Source organism: Cydia strobilella, chromosome 18 (genome assembly GCF_947568885.1).
Source record: "Cydia strobilella chromosome 18, ilCydStro3.1, whole genome shotgun sequence".
NCBI classification, from domain to species: Eukaryota; Metazoa; Arthropoda; class Insecta; order Lepidoptera; family Tortricidae; genus Cydia; species Cydia strobilella.
The window spans coordinates 12,322,453-12,339,105 of NC_086058.1; the positions used below are offsets into that span (position 1 = coordinate 12,322,453).

The 16,653-nt window shown below is 38.5% G+C and overlaps 3 protein-coding genes across 4 annotated transcripts; 1 reads left to right on the forward strand and 2 right to left on the reverse strand.

Annotated features, from left to right (window-relative positions):
* Nucleotides 1–1,249: 1,249 nt before the first annotated feature.
* Nucleotides 1,250–3,433, reverse strand: LOC134749772 (protein AATF). The gene is made up of 2 exons (XM_063684806.1): nt 2,547–3,433; nt 1,250–2,153 (listed from the first exon to the last, which is right to left on the reverse strand). Exons 1-2 carry the CDS (start codon nt 3,350–3,352, stop codon nt 1,262–1,264), a joined length of 1,698 nt encoding a protein of 565 aa, XP_063540876.1. The 5' UTR covers nt 3,353–3,433; the 3' UTR covers nt 1,250–1,261.
* A 3,630-nt stretch (nt 3,434–7,063) lies between these two features.
* LOC134749760 (leucine-rich repeat-containing protein 49) lies at nt 7,064–14,319 on the reverse strand. Of its 2 annotated transcripts, none has more exons than XM_063684788.1 (12): nt 14,082–14,319; nt 12,946–13,115; nt 12,447–12,578; nt 11,924–12,133; nt 11,556–11,834; nt 11,328–11,481; nt 11,120–11,259; nt 10,019–10,959; nt 9,552–9,726; nt 8,998–9,196; nt 8,053–8,277; nt 7,064–7,350 (listed from the first exon to the last, which is right to left on the reverse strand). In XM_063684788.1, the coding sequence occupies exons 1-12, from the start codon at nt 14,106–14,108 to the stop codon at nt 7,147–7,149; spliced, it is 2,856 nt and encodes a 951-aa protein (XP_063540858.1). In that variant the 5' UTR covers nt 14,109–14,319; the 3' UTR covers nt 7,064–7,146. The 2 variants fall into 2 exon arrangements, with proteins under 2 accessions (XP_063540858.1, XP_063540857.1); XM_063684787.1 differs by having other exon boundaries at nt 8,053–8,280.
* A 645-nt stretch (nt 14,320–14,964) lies between these two features.
* Nucleotides 14,965–16,556, forward strand: LOC134749763 (lanC-like protein 3). Its single transcript, XM_063684794.1, has 2 exons — nt 14,965–15,099; nt 15,183–16,556. Exon 2 carries the CDS (start codon nt 15,211–15,213, stop codon nt 16,426–16,428), a length of 1,218 nt encoding a protein of 405 aa, XP_063540864.1. The 5' UTR covers nt 14,965–15,099; nt 15,183–15,210; the 3' UTR covers nt 16,429–16,556.
* Nucleotides 16,557–16,653: the final 97 nt, after the last annotated feature.

Genomic DNA, 16,653 nt, shown 5'->3' on the forward strand with positions numbered 1-16,653 from the left:
TTGCTATGGGACCATCCCCGAAATCCCAAAAAAAAATTTGGCTGTTTCATACATTTTGGCTGGTCCATTTTTTATGGGAGGGTAATTTTTTTTTCACGATTTCGTGGTTGGTTCCATAGTAAAAGTTGCTCAGTATAATCCAAAACCTCCCTGGCAACGGGAATGCACTTATTTTTTTGCCACCGTGTATATAGTAGATCGGTAAACTTTGAACCAACTGAAATAGAACAAAGTGAGGGAGTGACATTAACATGAATTGACATTGCCATACAAATGCAAATTCCGTACAGTTAGCTTGGCGTAGTTAGATAGCTGCATTGAACTGGCAAATGATTATCAATGACACATAACAAGCACGCCAAGCCACATGATAAACAAACTACGACTTATTAGCCGTGTCTGTTATAGGATGACAAAAATCTAGTGAATAATTTAAATATGAAATGTTGTTTGCGAGCCGCGCGATAACCCCGCGGTCGGGCGATACGCGGGCCAGAGGTCCCGATTCGTACCTATATTGCACTCCGCTAGTGATCAAGGGTACTTACATTGAGACATTTGAGACACGTAACATCTCGAAAATACATGTGTAACACTTGAGATTGAGAGCAACAAAATATAATTTAGATTTTGGCAAACCGCATTAATATTAGAGATGCAACAAATAGTGACTTGGTCGAATACTGAATATTCGGCGGAGCCATCGGCCGAATAGCCGAATATTCGGCTAGAAGTTTTACCTAAAATGAATGATACTTGTTTCTCGCTGTAGGCATGTCTTTGATAGAAATTGCGCTTATTCTGCACGTTCTGCACGCAGTGCGTATTGAATTGCGGACATTGCGGTGCGTTACTTTTGACAAAGATAGATATTTATATCTATGCTTTTGATTATACTGATTTTAATAATTGTTTACTTGTAGTTTGTTACTTTTTGACGCTAGATGTAGACTACGAAATAAGGCGCGAAAACTGATGTATGGAGTTACCACTCTTTCTTTACTTATATTTTTCCGTGCTACAGTTTACTTAGGGGCGCAAAGATGACTAACGTAGCAATTCAATATATATATATTATCTGAGTATATAAATAATAATATAAAAATATTGTTTGAATATAATATTTATTCCTTTTGTTTAATTGGAGCATACTTACCCACTGTGGTGAGCAAACTAGGACCATTTTACCGTAGCCAAATAATGGGAGAGTGCTGCTGTGCATAGAAAGTTTAGTAACAACACAGAATAATTAAATGTAAAATTAATCTTTTATTTTCAATCCATTCTCTAAGTTAGCATTCAATCCTACATTATTATATTCAAACATCTTCCCAAACAGCGAGCTGTACAGTTCATTGGTGCTCTCATCTGTCCATGTGGTACATTTCTCCGGTGCCATGTAGTTAACCAGTTGGTTATGTACAACATACTTGATCTTCCGTCCTTTTGTAGCCTTTGTATCAACTTTCCGTTTCATTTTGCTTCTCATCTGCTGTAGAGCTATCCACTGTCGACTCAACTGGACGGGGTCCGATATGTCCGCTGATTTACACTCAATAAGCTCTCGGAGTAACTGATGGTAGAAGTCACTATCATCAAATATTTCAGTTATGTATTCATCATCATCTTTTCTGTCCTTCGTAACTGGGTTCTCTCCATTAGCTTCCTTATTTTCTAAAACATTAGGCTGCTTTTTGTATCCAACTATATCATATTCTGAACGCTTCAACTGTGTGCGTTTAACTAATTTACTTCTATCTGATAGGATATAAGATATTTGCTGTAGGATAGTGTTTGATGGTGTGTTTTTTATGTTAGTAGCAGTAGCCAAACGAGTCTTTTCATTCCATTTTTGGATAGTGGCATCTCTGAATGGTTTGAACACTTTGTGAACTGTGGCCAGTTCGCTTTCATAGTCAGTTAGTTTACGTTTTTTCTGTGGCTGTTCTTTGCTTGTTTTCTTTGGAGATTTATCTTCAACTGGTGTGTTGTCTTCTTCTTCAGTGTCTGATGGTATTTCTTCATTGTCAGTGTCGCTGGGTATTTCCTCATCACTTTCTTTCTTTTCAACCATATCTATGGCCTGTTTCTTCGTGGACAGAGCTTTAGTTTCAGGAAAGCCCTTTAGTAGCATGTTTTGTAGGGATAAGAACCTGAAAAGAAAGAGGATTTAATAAGTATTTTGAATGAAATATAATAGCATTGAAATTGATAGCACTCTTACTCTTAAGAATATTTGAAGAAAACTATATAGGTAATAAATAAATTTGCCCTGTAAGGTAGTTTCAATGTCTAAGATAGATCTCAAATCTACATATACCACCACAATCTTCTTTGAACTTTAAAGGTCACAGAAATGCGGCAGCGAAATTTTATCAACCAAATTGACAGATACAGTGGCAGCAACAACAATGCCGCAACAGTAATGCAGCTGCAGTTGACAACTGAACGTAACCTTAACTAAGAGTTCTAGATTCAAAACAAAACACCTGCTTCTGAGTCTGAAGGTATAGTCTTGGACACAACATATTTATTTAAATACTTACTTATCTAAGACACTAGCAGTATTGCTAACTGCAGTACTGCAGGCCTCAGCAAACTCATTATTTTGCCTCAAATCTTTATGAACTTCTGGGAATGGCATCTGGTTGGCTGTGCTCATGCACCGTTGCAGGTGTATCCTCATTTCTAGCAAGCCTTCCCAAACTAATAGCTGGTTTCTCACACAAGTGCCTTTTTTTGCCTCCTCGGAAACATTCTGTTTTTTCATATGCTCAAACTCCTCTTTTACTGGCTCCTCCATTTGACTGATGTCGTAACCTTCTCCATCTTCATCATCATCATCTTCTTCGGACTGGTCACTGTCTGTGCCTTTCTGACGCTGGGTAATACTATAGTCGTCACTCTCACCGCCTGAGCTTACATCTGAATCTGATGTTTTTTTACTATTTTGGGTATCTCGCTGTTCGTCATCTGAATTATCGGAATTTTCTTGAGTAAATTTACTCGTGAGTGACGCCAGTTTTGACTGAAATCCGCCATCGTCGCCACCGTCAGAGTCACTCTCGAGCTCGCTTTCGGAGGTATTTTTATCAAGATCTTTTCTGGTTACCACTTGCCCTTCGTACTTTTTACTTATCTCACTTAGTAAATTAACATTCCTTTTCCGAAAGTCACTAATAGCGGCGTCTTCGTCGCTTTCAGATGAGCTCAAGTCTGCTCGCGAAACGGTATGAGGTTTTGTTCCAAAAACTTGGTCGTCTTCTATGTCCGCACGCGGTTTTATCGTCAATGCATCGGCAATTTTATCCGATAACAACGGTTTCACATTTTTCTTTGACTTGGGCTTCATTTTATGTTTTTTTTTAAAGAAATTTCAATAAAATGAAACTGCACACCAGCACACACAGCACCACACGTGTTTACGACATTGACATTTGGCTTGACGTTTGACGTTTTTGACAACTCTGTGACAACAGATAACTGTGATGTTTGAGTAATAGTTTTAAACTACGGATTATATGTGACGAAATAATGAGATGTAAAGCGATATTATTATTATTATTGTTAATTATTATTCAGTAAGCAGGCAGGCAGTTGTGACAACTGATATAGCCTGTATCCAGTTATCATTACACAAAATACAACACACATAGTATATTGATACAAAATCATTTTTAACTTCGATTTACTTACGTATGAAAGACCTCGAACAGCATATCTCTGTCTCGTTCTCACTTATAACTGCGTTCTTAACGGACGCACGCCGGACGGCCTTACACACGATCCAACAGGCCCCAGACCGGACCAAGGTTGCGGTCCGGTACGCCCGTCTGTTACAGTAATCCCTTACTAGGGTAAAATACTCTGTAATTGGCACCACAAACTTGACTGCACTATATTTTTTATTTAATTAATTTAGTAAACAACCACATATTTTAGGTATATAAAAGTATGTTGGTGTAGGCAGCCCGGACACAACAATACTTTACAGTTTACCGATAGTGCAATAAAAAACAAGGTTAAAAAGACTAATAGGTATATGTATATTTAAAGATTCATTTACATTTTAAGTTCTAGTCATTCAACTTTATACAAAACAGCAGAGGCACATTTTTACTTTATTTTTTTTATAAATTCGTGTGATGAACACTATTTGTGTAGTGAACTTGATACAAAAAATGGTTGTGTAGGTACTTATTTGTTACAGAAAAGGAATCGATTACAAAAGCGTTCATACTAGTGAAATTTAATGCGTTGTATATTGAGCAAGGTTGAAAATCGACAAGGTCAGTTCTAAAAATGTATCTATCTAAGTACATTCTACCACTAGTACTTAATTATATATTCTATAATACAAACAATCTTATAACTCTAAATTACTGGTTGCCAATGAACACTGAGTAGGTAATACAAGGACCTATAATCGGACCCTAGTCAACTAATGGGTAATTAGGCGGGAAATGAAGATGTTAAGCGTAACCAGTGGTTACTAACCACATTATCATTCGTAACGCTTACGTTTTAATTTTTCTGTAATTTTGTTGCTACGCGATGGTTGGGTACACGACGTAAAGCTAAGTAAGTTACGTGGCATGTCATGAAGTGACCAGATAAACGAGAAAAAATAGATAAACAACTAACCCGCTACATAATAAAATTGCAAATTCTTTTGGTCGATGTAGTAACCAGCCGTGGCCCTTATTTTTTATTTTTTATTTTATTTTATTTATTTGGCTCACAAAACAAGTTACAGACAATTTCAGAAATTAATACAATATTAGCATACAGTTCAGATCTAGACTATAACTCTAAGCATGTGTGCACAGAAGGATTAGAAGATTTAGTTACAATTTATTGCTAGGGAGGTGAGATGCCATTTCTACACAAGATTATGGACAGAAAAGTAAAATAAACAGTAGCAAGATCCAGTTTACAGAGTTGCGTGCGCTAGTAATTAATCTACCTAAGTCTAAAACTAAAACTAAATTATACTAAATATTTTCAACTAATTAATTAATCAAAAAGCGTTTACGGAAATTACAATTATGAACGCAGCCTATGGACACAAAATTTTGCGGATTTTATTTTTGAATGTGGGTAAGCTGCATTCAAATATATCTAAGGACGGATTCTCGGTAACGGTTTCGTTATATAAGCGACACATTCTTGTTATGGGATTATAAAATGATGTGTTGTTTTTGTAGATCTGTAGATGAAATATTTTGAGTGAGGGGTTGCGAGATTTGTATCGAGTGACAAAATTTAGAAGAGAAAGAAGGGTGGGACAGTCAATTTTGGAGTGTACAATTTTGTAAAGTATTAACAGTTCGCTGCACTTCCTGCGATTTGCAAGGGATGGAATATTGAAGTACTTGAGCCTGCTGGCATATGATCTGAGGCTGCGACCAAGCTGGAGCCTGAAGCTGAGGATATTAAGAAACTGCTTTTGCACTTTTTCTAACCTGTCGACGTGAGTGTTGTAATAAGGTGCCCATATTACAGATCCATACTCTAAAGTGCTCCTAACCAAGGAACAGTATAAGTATTTTAAAACGTATGAGTTTTTTAAATCCTTGGTAAAGCGAGATATAAAACCATTAATCTTGAAACCTTTTGAAATCAAGTACTCATAGTGAGATTGGAATGTTAATTTTTCGTCAAAGCAGATACCAAGGTCCCTAATTACGGATGTACGATTAAGCGTGAAATTATTTAGAGAATAATTAAAAATTAACTTTTGTTTTGACGTTGAGAAAGAAATTACGTAACATTTATCCGTATTTAGGAACATACGATTGGAGATGCACCATTCTGCAATTGCATTCAAATTACTCTGAAGGATTTCACAGTTTTGGACGTTAGTTATTGTTGAGTAGATCTTGAGGTCATCTGCGTACAGTAAGCATGGACACGACAGACGCTCGACTAGGTCATTAATAAAAACAACAAAGAGAAGAGGACCCAGGTGCGATCCTTGAGGAACGCCCGAGGTAGCTTTCATTGGCGCAGACAGATGACCTTTGACACTTACAAGCTGACTTCTGTTTTCTAGGTAAGATTTAATCCACCTTAGCAAGTTACCGTGTATTCCATAGCCTTCCAATTTATTTATTAAGATAGTGTGATCGACTTTATCAAAGGCCTTGGAAAAATCTGTATATATTGAATCTACTTGAGTTTTTTTAGCGAATGCCCCGCAGATATAATTTTTGTATATTAGTAGATTGCTAACAGTCGATCTGCTAGAAACAAAGCCGTGCTGATTAGGAGAGATTGTAGTTTTAAAATGAGAGTAAAAGGAGCAATACATAACTGATTCAAATAATTTAGAAAATGCTGAAAGTATACTAATAGGCCTGTAATTGTTACAGTGACTGCTATCGCCCGATTTATGGATTGGAATAATATGAGCAATTTTCCACGGGGAAGGGAAAGTACCGCTCTTGATGGATCGATTAAAAATTATGTAGAGAGGTTGACAAAGCTCCTCGCAGCATTTTTTTATAAAAGACGGGGGAATACCGTCCGGGCCGGCGCCCTTGTTACAGTCAAGTCCTTGGATTTTTGCTTTGATTTGGTCAATGCTAATATAAGTGTCACTTAGGCTGATATTATTAGATGGTAACGCTGGGAAGTCGCTGGTACCGCAACTCGAAGGTTTCTCGAAGACAGAACCAAAGTAATTAGAAAACATTTCCGCGACTTCCTTCGCGTTTGATGAAACTAGGTTATTAAATTTCATAGTGACAGGAAAACAGTTAGTAGATTTTTTGTCATTAACATATTTCCAGAAATGTTTGATATTTTGTTTAATTGAGACTTGAACTGACTCTATGTAGGCTTTATTACCTGAGAAAACTCACTGAAAATTATTAAATAAGTAAGTGACCGAAAAAAGTTCACGTAACTAGCTAAGAGTACGTGACCTGGGTAGTACGTGGTAGTACGCAGCATATAAAACAAGAAGGCGAAAAAGATTTTTGCCACTTTTGCCAATGATTTTAAATGATTTGGGATGACCATTGATTTGAATCCACCTGACCCAAAGCATTATTTTAAACGCACTATCAAGCTATAAAGGAAATAATGCCGCCAGATTACTTTAGTAACTAATATAATGGCTTCAAAATGCCTTTAAGTTTCTCACAATGTTTCCATAATCATACGCATCTGTTCCTTAACATGCGCTTCCATATTAGAGAAATCTGTGAGTGCCTCCTCGATCATATCGACGAGGATGACCGGCCATTGTAGCTCTAAAGCGCGCAAGCGCTGCGCCGCGCCACAAGCCAGGTCTATGGCGTGCGATAGCTGGCCCCGCCCGCGGACGCGCCAACTCATGTCCTCCTTTAAAGAAAAAAATTAAGGTCGTCAAACCATCTAAAAGGGAAACCGTCTACAAGCACTTTCGCCGCTTTTAACTCCTGCGTTCTCATACTTATTCCACATAGAGAAGGCTGAGAAGGCAGGTCAGTACAGCAGAAAGAGTGAAACTCTTCCTTTCGGACTGTCTGAAGCGACGTACAGATATAAATACGAGAGTTCTTGCCCTATGACACAGCGTTCGCGTTCGCAACGAGATCGCCCACATAGGAAGACTTATATAGGTATCAAAGGATTGATTCACCCCGCGCCTCATCGCTTCGCTTCGCGTTCGCGTGTTGTTCGTGTTCGCCTACGTAGTACACTGCATGCGTAAGAACTCAACGGTCGTCGGGAATAATCTATCTTGAAGTTAATGTATTGCTGCATTTTAATAAATTGATGATTCAGAATATCTGCCAAGTTAAACCAGTTTGACAGCACTGGCTTCCCTCGAATGCGGCTGATCTTTAAGATAAGACCTACTGTTTTGCTCAAATGTTATACCGATTACGGGTAAACGAAAAGGAAGGATTATGATTTTAACTGTCTAATGAATAGGTGCTAATGCTAGTGGTTTGAGTTGACACTCATGTACGAAATGCCAATCGATAAATCTTGATGAATCGCGGTTATTGTAAATTAGACTACAGTTTTAACCGACTTCACGACCGAGTGCACGATTACCTGTGAAACATGTCCTTTCTTAAACTGCAGCGCCTCTTTAGCAATGACATCTCGCAAGGCCGGGTCCGCGGCCCTCAACCACGCCTTGGCACTGACTGTGCTGTTTCCACTTCTTCCCAAACGCGCTAACAGTGGCTGAAGAGGGGCATCAGGTAGTGCTCGCAACACTATGTCACTGAGACCGTTGTATGTTATGTTGGCTTTCTTAATTTCTTCTTCTGTCACCTGCTTGTACTTTAATGTATTATAAAATGGTATAGATCTTACAACACATTTCCAGGGGCGCATTTTAAAGATCTGGCGCCCCGGGCCAGTTAGATTCGCCGCCCCATTAAGTGGTGATAATGTATCTCATATAAGGAAAAAACCGTATTTTGCCGCCCTTAGCAGCCTGCCGCCCCGGACATGGCAATGGCCCCCTTAGCCCTATATGATCTGTGCCTAGGGTATATACACCCCTGCATATTTTTTCACTTTTGTTACTTTCGAGGGAATGCTTAAAACACAAGAGAATGAAAAGGAATACCCCTATTACAAGTTAATAGGGGTATGCTTAAATTTCAGTTACATTTATCTCAAATGGAGTGCAAGAGTGTATTAGAAAGAGCCATAAAGCCTATAGGAAGAGCCTGGAAGTACTACGAGTACATCATAATTAATGTGTTAAAATCCAATTTGTGCCACTTTGGTAATAGCTATAAGGTGCAAATTGTAATTTGAAATAATAAATAAAATAAAATCACAAATCGAAAAAGTCAGACTTAAGGAACTTAGGACGGCTTGGCTATCTAGAGCTATGCGAATGATTGCGAGGAGAATCGAGTTAGCCTGAGATTAGCGTATAATTTGTATATTAAACATAAAAAGTTAAAAACCATATTGAAGACTATGACACACATCCAGTACTGCACTAGAAGACCAAATTAATGACAATATGAAAATTACCGGTTCATCGTTGATTTCCTTCAATCCCCAATGGCCAAGCCTGTAAATGGCGTACTCTCGCCATATTTTTGCGTGTATAGGGTTGCCTTCTGGCAACACCGTCAGCCCGGTGAGTCCCCGAAGCTCGGCTAAGGCATGTAGTTGGCCGAGCCACTGCAGGCCTGTCGCTCGGACTGAAACGTATGTTACGTTTGGGAACCTGAAATTAAAATGGGTGAGAGTATTTCTACAATTATGTGATACCGTTGGAAACCGTTAATGATAATGACTGTGTAGTAAGTTTGCTTGGAAAAGGGTAGTCTCTAAAATATAAACACTTTCAACTTATTTCAGGGCATAAATACTCTAAATACATCTAGTATATATCACTCCATACTACAGTCAAATCGTATGCTTGTTTTCACCGTCGCAGTTTAACACATTGAGTGCCGGTGCTCGCAGGTTCTCTGTTCGTAGTCGCTTTCCATTACAAAGCGGGAAAACGCGTAGCGCTTCAATAAGCATAGCACTACAAAAACGTTGGCAGTATACAAAATTTAATAAAAGGGTCTTACTTCGTTTTTAATTCCGGGAGAGACTGTGCTACAGCGTTGAAGTGAACGTAATGGAAGGCGGCACGAGTCACTGTCCTCGCTCGCTCCCAGTCCCAATCCCTCGCCAGTCGACGCACTGCACCAGTACCCCAGGCGCTCACCACTCCGTCACCCACTTCCACTAAGTAATCCACTCCTGAAAGTTTAAATTACAATATAATGAATTGAATTCAAACGTAGGTTTTCTTAAATACTTATTTAAATTCAATTCAGCAACAGGAAAATCTAGTTTTCCACACCTTTGATTGCAAATTTTATTGTAATATATCTTATATCACTATGTTATCTGACCGCCGAAAGGAGGGTTATTTTAAAAGCGACATCGATTCAATACCAAAAATGTAGAATAGCCTCGTCATTTCTTTAAGTTTTCTAATTTTCTACATTTTACTGTAGGTACTTACTGATTTGCTACTCTACGTACTGACCTTGTTCCCTATCTTTAGATGCTGGCATCTGCTTCGGCACTGGTTCCGACGATTTGGCCAAACTCTTTCCCGATTTTGCCCGAGCAGTTGATGCCCGATTTCCCGAAGCAGATGACGCTCTTTCACTTCTCCTCGCTATCGTTGCACTTCTGACTGTTCTATTACTATTTACAGATCCCTCTCGCCTTAGAAACCTACTATTCTGATCACTTCCTGACGTCGAAGATTGAACTGAACCGACATTTGTACTGCACGAAATGTTACTAGCATTTTCACACATGTCCATATTTTTGGCTTTGATTCTCCGGCTTTCAGGGTCACACACAGATTTAGATCGCATAGTACCAAAATTTGCTCTCCGTCGAACCGCTGTAGGAATTCTTTTGATTTGTCTTTTATTACTATCGTCGTCACTATCTGTAGATGATGTAGGTAGTGAACTAAACGAAGAATCGATGACGGGATCTACACTAGATATACTTTCCCATCTTTTCAGAACTGGTTCTGTCCCATCGGCAAGCCTTACGTTTTCTAAAGATGATATAATGGGTAGGAGTATTGGTGGAAGCCTCAAGTCACTGCTAGTTGAGGTTGAATGAGACGCATCAGTGTCTTGAGAGGCACTTCTGTCTGAGAAATTAACACGTTTTTCAGGAGCTTTCTTTGCAGTTGAACTTCTTTGTAGCTTGCGCATAGGCGATGGTGATTTTGGTGGATCAGAAGTTGGTTTCGTATTTGTTTCATTAGTATTCTTAGAATCAGAGTCCTCATTTTCTCCTTGTTGCAACAGCACTACAACATACGGTAATGCCGCCATATTTAGGGTTCGTGTACCGTCGTTTTGTGGAACTATCGGTGCTGATGCTTCTAGTACAAATTCTTTTTCTAAATCTAAATTTTTGGTCGGACTAGTAACATTGTTAAAGCATTTATTTTCTGACCTGAAAATCAACAAAAAATATTTTCGGTACGTGCTTTTATTATAGTTTGATAAAATTTCCCATAGCCGTCAGGCAGTAGCGAGCAGATAAGACTAACCGCTAATGATAATGACACCCGCGTGCACGTGAAAATTAGTGCCATGGAAATTATCGACCAAACCTGAGCAGTTCCCAGTTAGTTCGTGCATTGTTGATAATTTGATCACGCCTCGCGGCCTGCTGGGCCGAGCCGCCGAGAGCGCAATAAGCAGCATGAGCAGCCTCCTTGTTGCTTCTCCAAGCCATTGCTGCTCTCCGTACCTAATTTTACACAGTCATTATTACCAATCTTACCAGTGAACATATACCTGGTTTAATGTTAGACTTACCTGCTCAGTAACGTGCATGTTGGTTAAAGTTAAAAGATTCGGAAGATAGGATACGAGGAAGGGTGTGCAATCGCCTCCTAGAGCTACTGGATTCCCATCTAAAGATACTTCAATCAGAGTCGTCGTTTCTGCTAATGTTGAAACGTCTTCAACACTGAAATAAATAATGTTACTGATTAATAAACAGCAAATTAAGATAAATAAAAAAAGCTACTGGTGTTTCTTTACCTTTGTAAATCATTGTTCCCAAGATAAAGCTTTTGCAGTTGAGGCGTGTTCTGAAATCCTAAAAGTTTTCTCAGTCGATTCCTTTTCAAATTGAGTTCTCGAAGAGAGACTAAACCCTGAAGATCAGTCTGTCCAATACATTTTATTTGGTTCCCGGCCAGATTGAGCACCTTAAGTTCGGACAAGTTCGATAGCCCATTTACTCTACTTATTCTATTTCCGTGTAAATCTAATACTTCTAATTTTACGAGATTAACTAGACCTTCTATCCTCTTTATCCTGAAAATAATAATTTCACTTTATATAAAACCATTGAATATTTTTTTATAAAAACTACTTATAACATAATTATACTAGCGAGTTAGTACCTGTTTTTCCCCATCAGCAAAACCCTTAAACTAAAAAGTCTTTCTAAGGAAGTTATCTTGTCGATCTGATTATCATACACGTCAAGGAACACCAGTTTTCCTAAATCTAAAGGAGCTAAACCCGATAAGCTATTGATGAGATTGTGCTGCAAAGACAGAAGCCTTAGCCCCGGCTCGCCGACTATATGTGGAATAGATGATAAGCCCCGTCTGAAAACAAAAAAATAACTTTGACCTTTTGATCAGTGACAAACGGACGCGCACGGTTACAGTGTAATATAAACTTTCATGCTTTTCAATAAAATTTATTATGGCGTGTTATATAGGCATGCATTCAAAGAGTTAAAAGAGGAACTCAGTACCTGCCCAAGCTAGAATTCCTAGCGAAAGCTAGATGTTCGTGGTTCTAAAAAGTAAGGAGGGCATAGGTATAACATGGCGTGCCACATAGATAAAATTTACTGTTCCATATACACACTTAAAAATTTGTACCAAATTATAGGTAGATTAACCTAATACTAACCTATCGAGAGTTATTCTATCAGGCAGTCTATCTTTTTCCTGTGGCGTCCGTGAGAGCTGCACCTTTCCTTCTCCAACAGCTTGCAGATCGATCGAATCATCCTTGCCGTCCTCTTTGGTGATGCCATCGCCGCTGCAAGTATCAAAATATTTCACTTTATGGCGCTCAACGTAAAACACAACGTCTACCGTAGACTTTAATACCAAGAATATTAGGTAAATCTAACACATTTTCTTGTCATCTCTTCTTATATTGAGGCGCGAAATATGCACCTTGAATTACCTACATCACGTTACAGCTACTTTGAATCACCAGTCACCTCAAAAAGATGGAAACGGAACCTGGAAAAGATGGAAAATCCACGGCGACGTTTTTCAAGGTCATATTTAATACTTCTTGTATAAACGTCTTTTATTTTTTATTATTTTATTATTATTTAGCGCCCCAACACAAGACAGACAATGAGAACTCCATGTATATTATTATAAAAATAGCTTACCCTGTAAGCAAAGTGTTGGAGCGGTGTATAGGCGCCCTATGGTCTGCAAGTGCTGGTCGTATTTGGAGGAACAGGCGTTCGCCGCCCGCTGCCGGGTCTCGCAGCGCGCCAGCATCGAGGGACTGAGACTGTGCTGAACGCCCTCGGGTGCGAAATGCTATCTTCCTTACCTGTAGTAACAAGATTTTTTTTCCTAGGAATGAAATTTAAAAACATGCATCCAGATTAAACTTATGACATAAAGCCAATAATTGGCACCTATACCCTATTAAGGAAGCATACGTACGTTTGGCTAAATCACGAATATAAATCTATTACCAAGAATATTATTAATTTATAATATATTTAATTTAATTTGGTGATAATGAAACGAATTGGGATAATAATAAACTGTTATTATAATAAAAAATAAATAATCTGCGATAGGGAGTGACCCCATATCCCATACTTATACATATTTTTACTATTAATAAGTACCTAGGGAACTTTCGTACCTTCAGTTTTTATTTATTAAGTATAATAATTTACAAAGCTTTTAGCTTGGCCATCTCACTCGTTACTTAGAGTAATTCACAAATTATTAACATTATTAACAACATTATTAAATTATAAAACGGGACTTAATCGCGTATAATCCAACAACAACGCCGTCCTCGAAACGTCGGAGCTAGGTAAATCTTAAAACTTAATTATACGCGATTAAGTCCCGTTTTATAATTTAATAATGTGTAAGGATCGTGAAAGTTTAAATCAGTATTATTATCAACGCCAAATAAGTCTTACAACAAGCGAAGCGAGGAGGAGTGTGTTAGGTTGACCGCGATGATAGCGATCAAACAGAGCGAGAAGGCGAGCGAGCGAAGCGAGCGTGCCGCGGTAGCGGCCGGCTAGCGCCAGAACAGACATGTTATTGTACCTACTAAAAAAATCTAAGTCTTTTTTTGCACCCCCTTTGCTTTAGGCCAACCATTAACTCGAACCACTGCAAAGCTAATCTCGTAGCGCTACGTCGTAGCGCGTTATCTCATTTGATTAGAAAATCCCCCGTAGATGGGCAATGAATGATGAGCTAAGGAAAATAATATGTATGTTGTACAGTTGTACACCATAAGATTGTCAAGATATAAAACACTCACGTTTCCACGACTGAATGTGATAGGCATTAGTATTTAACTATATGTATTAACTATGCATTAAACACTTGTATAGGACTAGAATAAATTGGCCCCATTGATTTTGTTTTGGTAAAAATAAGTTTATACGAAAAGGCATTTTTGGTCCATTTCATCAACATATCAACTCGTTGCTTAGCAATAGTTTCTACGACCTTGGATCGATTTTAATAAATTTCCATTGAATTTCGATGAGTTGCAATAAAATTCATAAGTCCGCTCCAGACTACGCGGCGCGAAGCCGCGAACCAGAGCATATAATCACTACCGCGAACGTAGAGTCGATTTCGCTGATTAGCGAACTAGACTCCACACTCGCGTTCGCGGCTTCGCGCCGCGATTCGCGCACGAGTGTGGAGAGCCCTATAGGGATGGCTGGTATATAAAGTATGTCAAAGGACTGTCTCATTTCAAACATAGACAGAGAGAATCATACTATCTTTGTCTTACACTAGTACTAACACCGAAAAGAAAAGGATGAGTATAGATTTTTTGTTGTTATTTACTGACAATTTAGTTTGACTAACTATATATAATAGGTACCTGGTTTTAACAGTGACTGTACCTGACGTTACTTATAGGTATTTACAGGTATTTAGATATAAAATACATATAAAATACATACATATATTATTATACTCTTTGGGTATACTAGCTATATTTGGGTATATTTGTTATACATGTGGTATGCAAGTATAATTTGTTATTTTAATATGATAATTAAATCTCTCGAACTAACCATTTTTTTACACATTTGAATGTGATGAAGTTAACAGCGTTTTTATTTTCAGCCTAAACAGCTTCAAGTACAGTAGAGAGAAATGTCAAACGCTTGTCAAAAAAAGTGAAAAAAACAAAACGCAGTGTTTTGTTTTTAGTGTTTTAAACACAAACACACACAAAATAAAACAGAAAATAATAAATGGATGAAGAAAGAAGTAAAATAAATTACAAGATTTTTTTAACTATCTGCAGTTAGAAAGTAATTGGAACTCGAGATTTCTGTATGAATATACCAAACATTTTTAAGCGATTCAATATTAAAAGCCATTTAACCCGTTTTAGGAAACGAACGTCTGCCCTCGACTTAGCTATGGTCAGATACTTTCCAAATACGCTGAAAGACTATACAGAAGGAGCTGAAGTGTCTATTACCCAGGAGAATGTTCGTTCACAGATAGACGAGCATATCGCTACCATTTTGAAGAGACTACCGCCTTCGCCCAAGCATGTAGACGGAGGCCTTTACGTGGGTATCGCCGGCGTCGCCTACATGTTCTACCACTTATCCAAAAACGACAAGCTAGCCGAAAATAGGGCATCATATCGCGAGAAAGCCCTTGAATATTTAAGTGTTGCATTACAAAATCCCACTATGGATAAAACCTCTTTTCTACTTGGGGATGCAGGAACTTATGCTTTGGCCAGTGTGATCAAACATAGTGTAAGCGACCAATCCTACATGGACATGATCAACTGCTACAGACAATATTATAACTCATTCTTGAATCCAAATTTTTTGAAATGTGGTGGAGATGAATTCTTCGTTGGACGTTCGGGGTATCTGGCTGGGGCTTTGTGGATGGCCAGTGAAATGAAAACAGAAGTGTTGACTGTGGAAGAAATGCACGAAATTTGCAAGGTTATTGTGGAATCTGGCAGGGAGTATGCTGACAAACACAGGAGTCCATGTCCCTTGATGTATCATTACTACGCTACGGAGTACTTGGGTGCCGCTCATGGAATCAGTTTTATACTGCAGATGCTGCTGACTGTGCCGGGGTATCTGGAGAGTGATGCGGCATCAGCCAAAGACATTAAAGCTACAATAGATTTTTTGGTTTCTATTCAGTCTAAGGATGGCAACTGGCCGACTTGCATGGAGGAATTGGAACAAAACGAGCACAAGCTGGTGCACTGGTGCCACGGTGCTCCCGGGGTTGTCTACCTTATGGCTAAGGCATTCCTTGCGTTCAAGAACCAGGAGTATTTGAATGCTTGTATACGAGCTGGGGAAAACGTATGGAACAGAGGTTTGCTGATGAAAGGCCCTGGAATTTGCCACGGTGTCGCTGGCAATGGCTACGTTTTCCTGCTGTTGTACAGACTGACAAATGATGTTAAATATTTGCATAGAGCTAAGGCTTTTGCCGACTTTATGAATTCCGATCAGTTCCTGTCTGATGCCCGGGTCCCCGATAACCCGGAGACATTGTATGAAGGCACTGCTGGCACTGTTTGCTTTTTGGGTGACCTTCTAGTGCCAGAAAAAGCTTGTTTTCCTTTCCAAGACGTTTTTGCAATATTGTAATATGTTCTTTTTTCTGTACTTAACATATTCTTGACTGCTTATAGTTCATTTTTTTAGCTTTAGAAAAAAGGTAAACAATCTTGACGTGTCTTTTTATTGAAAAATGTTATAAAACACTTTAAAAAAATTAGTTTATATTACTTATGAAAGCAAAAGAATGTAAAAGATTGTATATGATTTATAATTGTAACATATTTGCTGTGACTTATTTTTCAAAAGTGATTT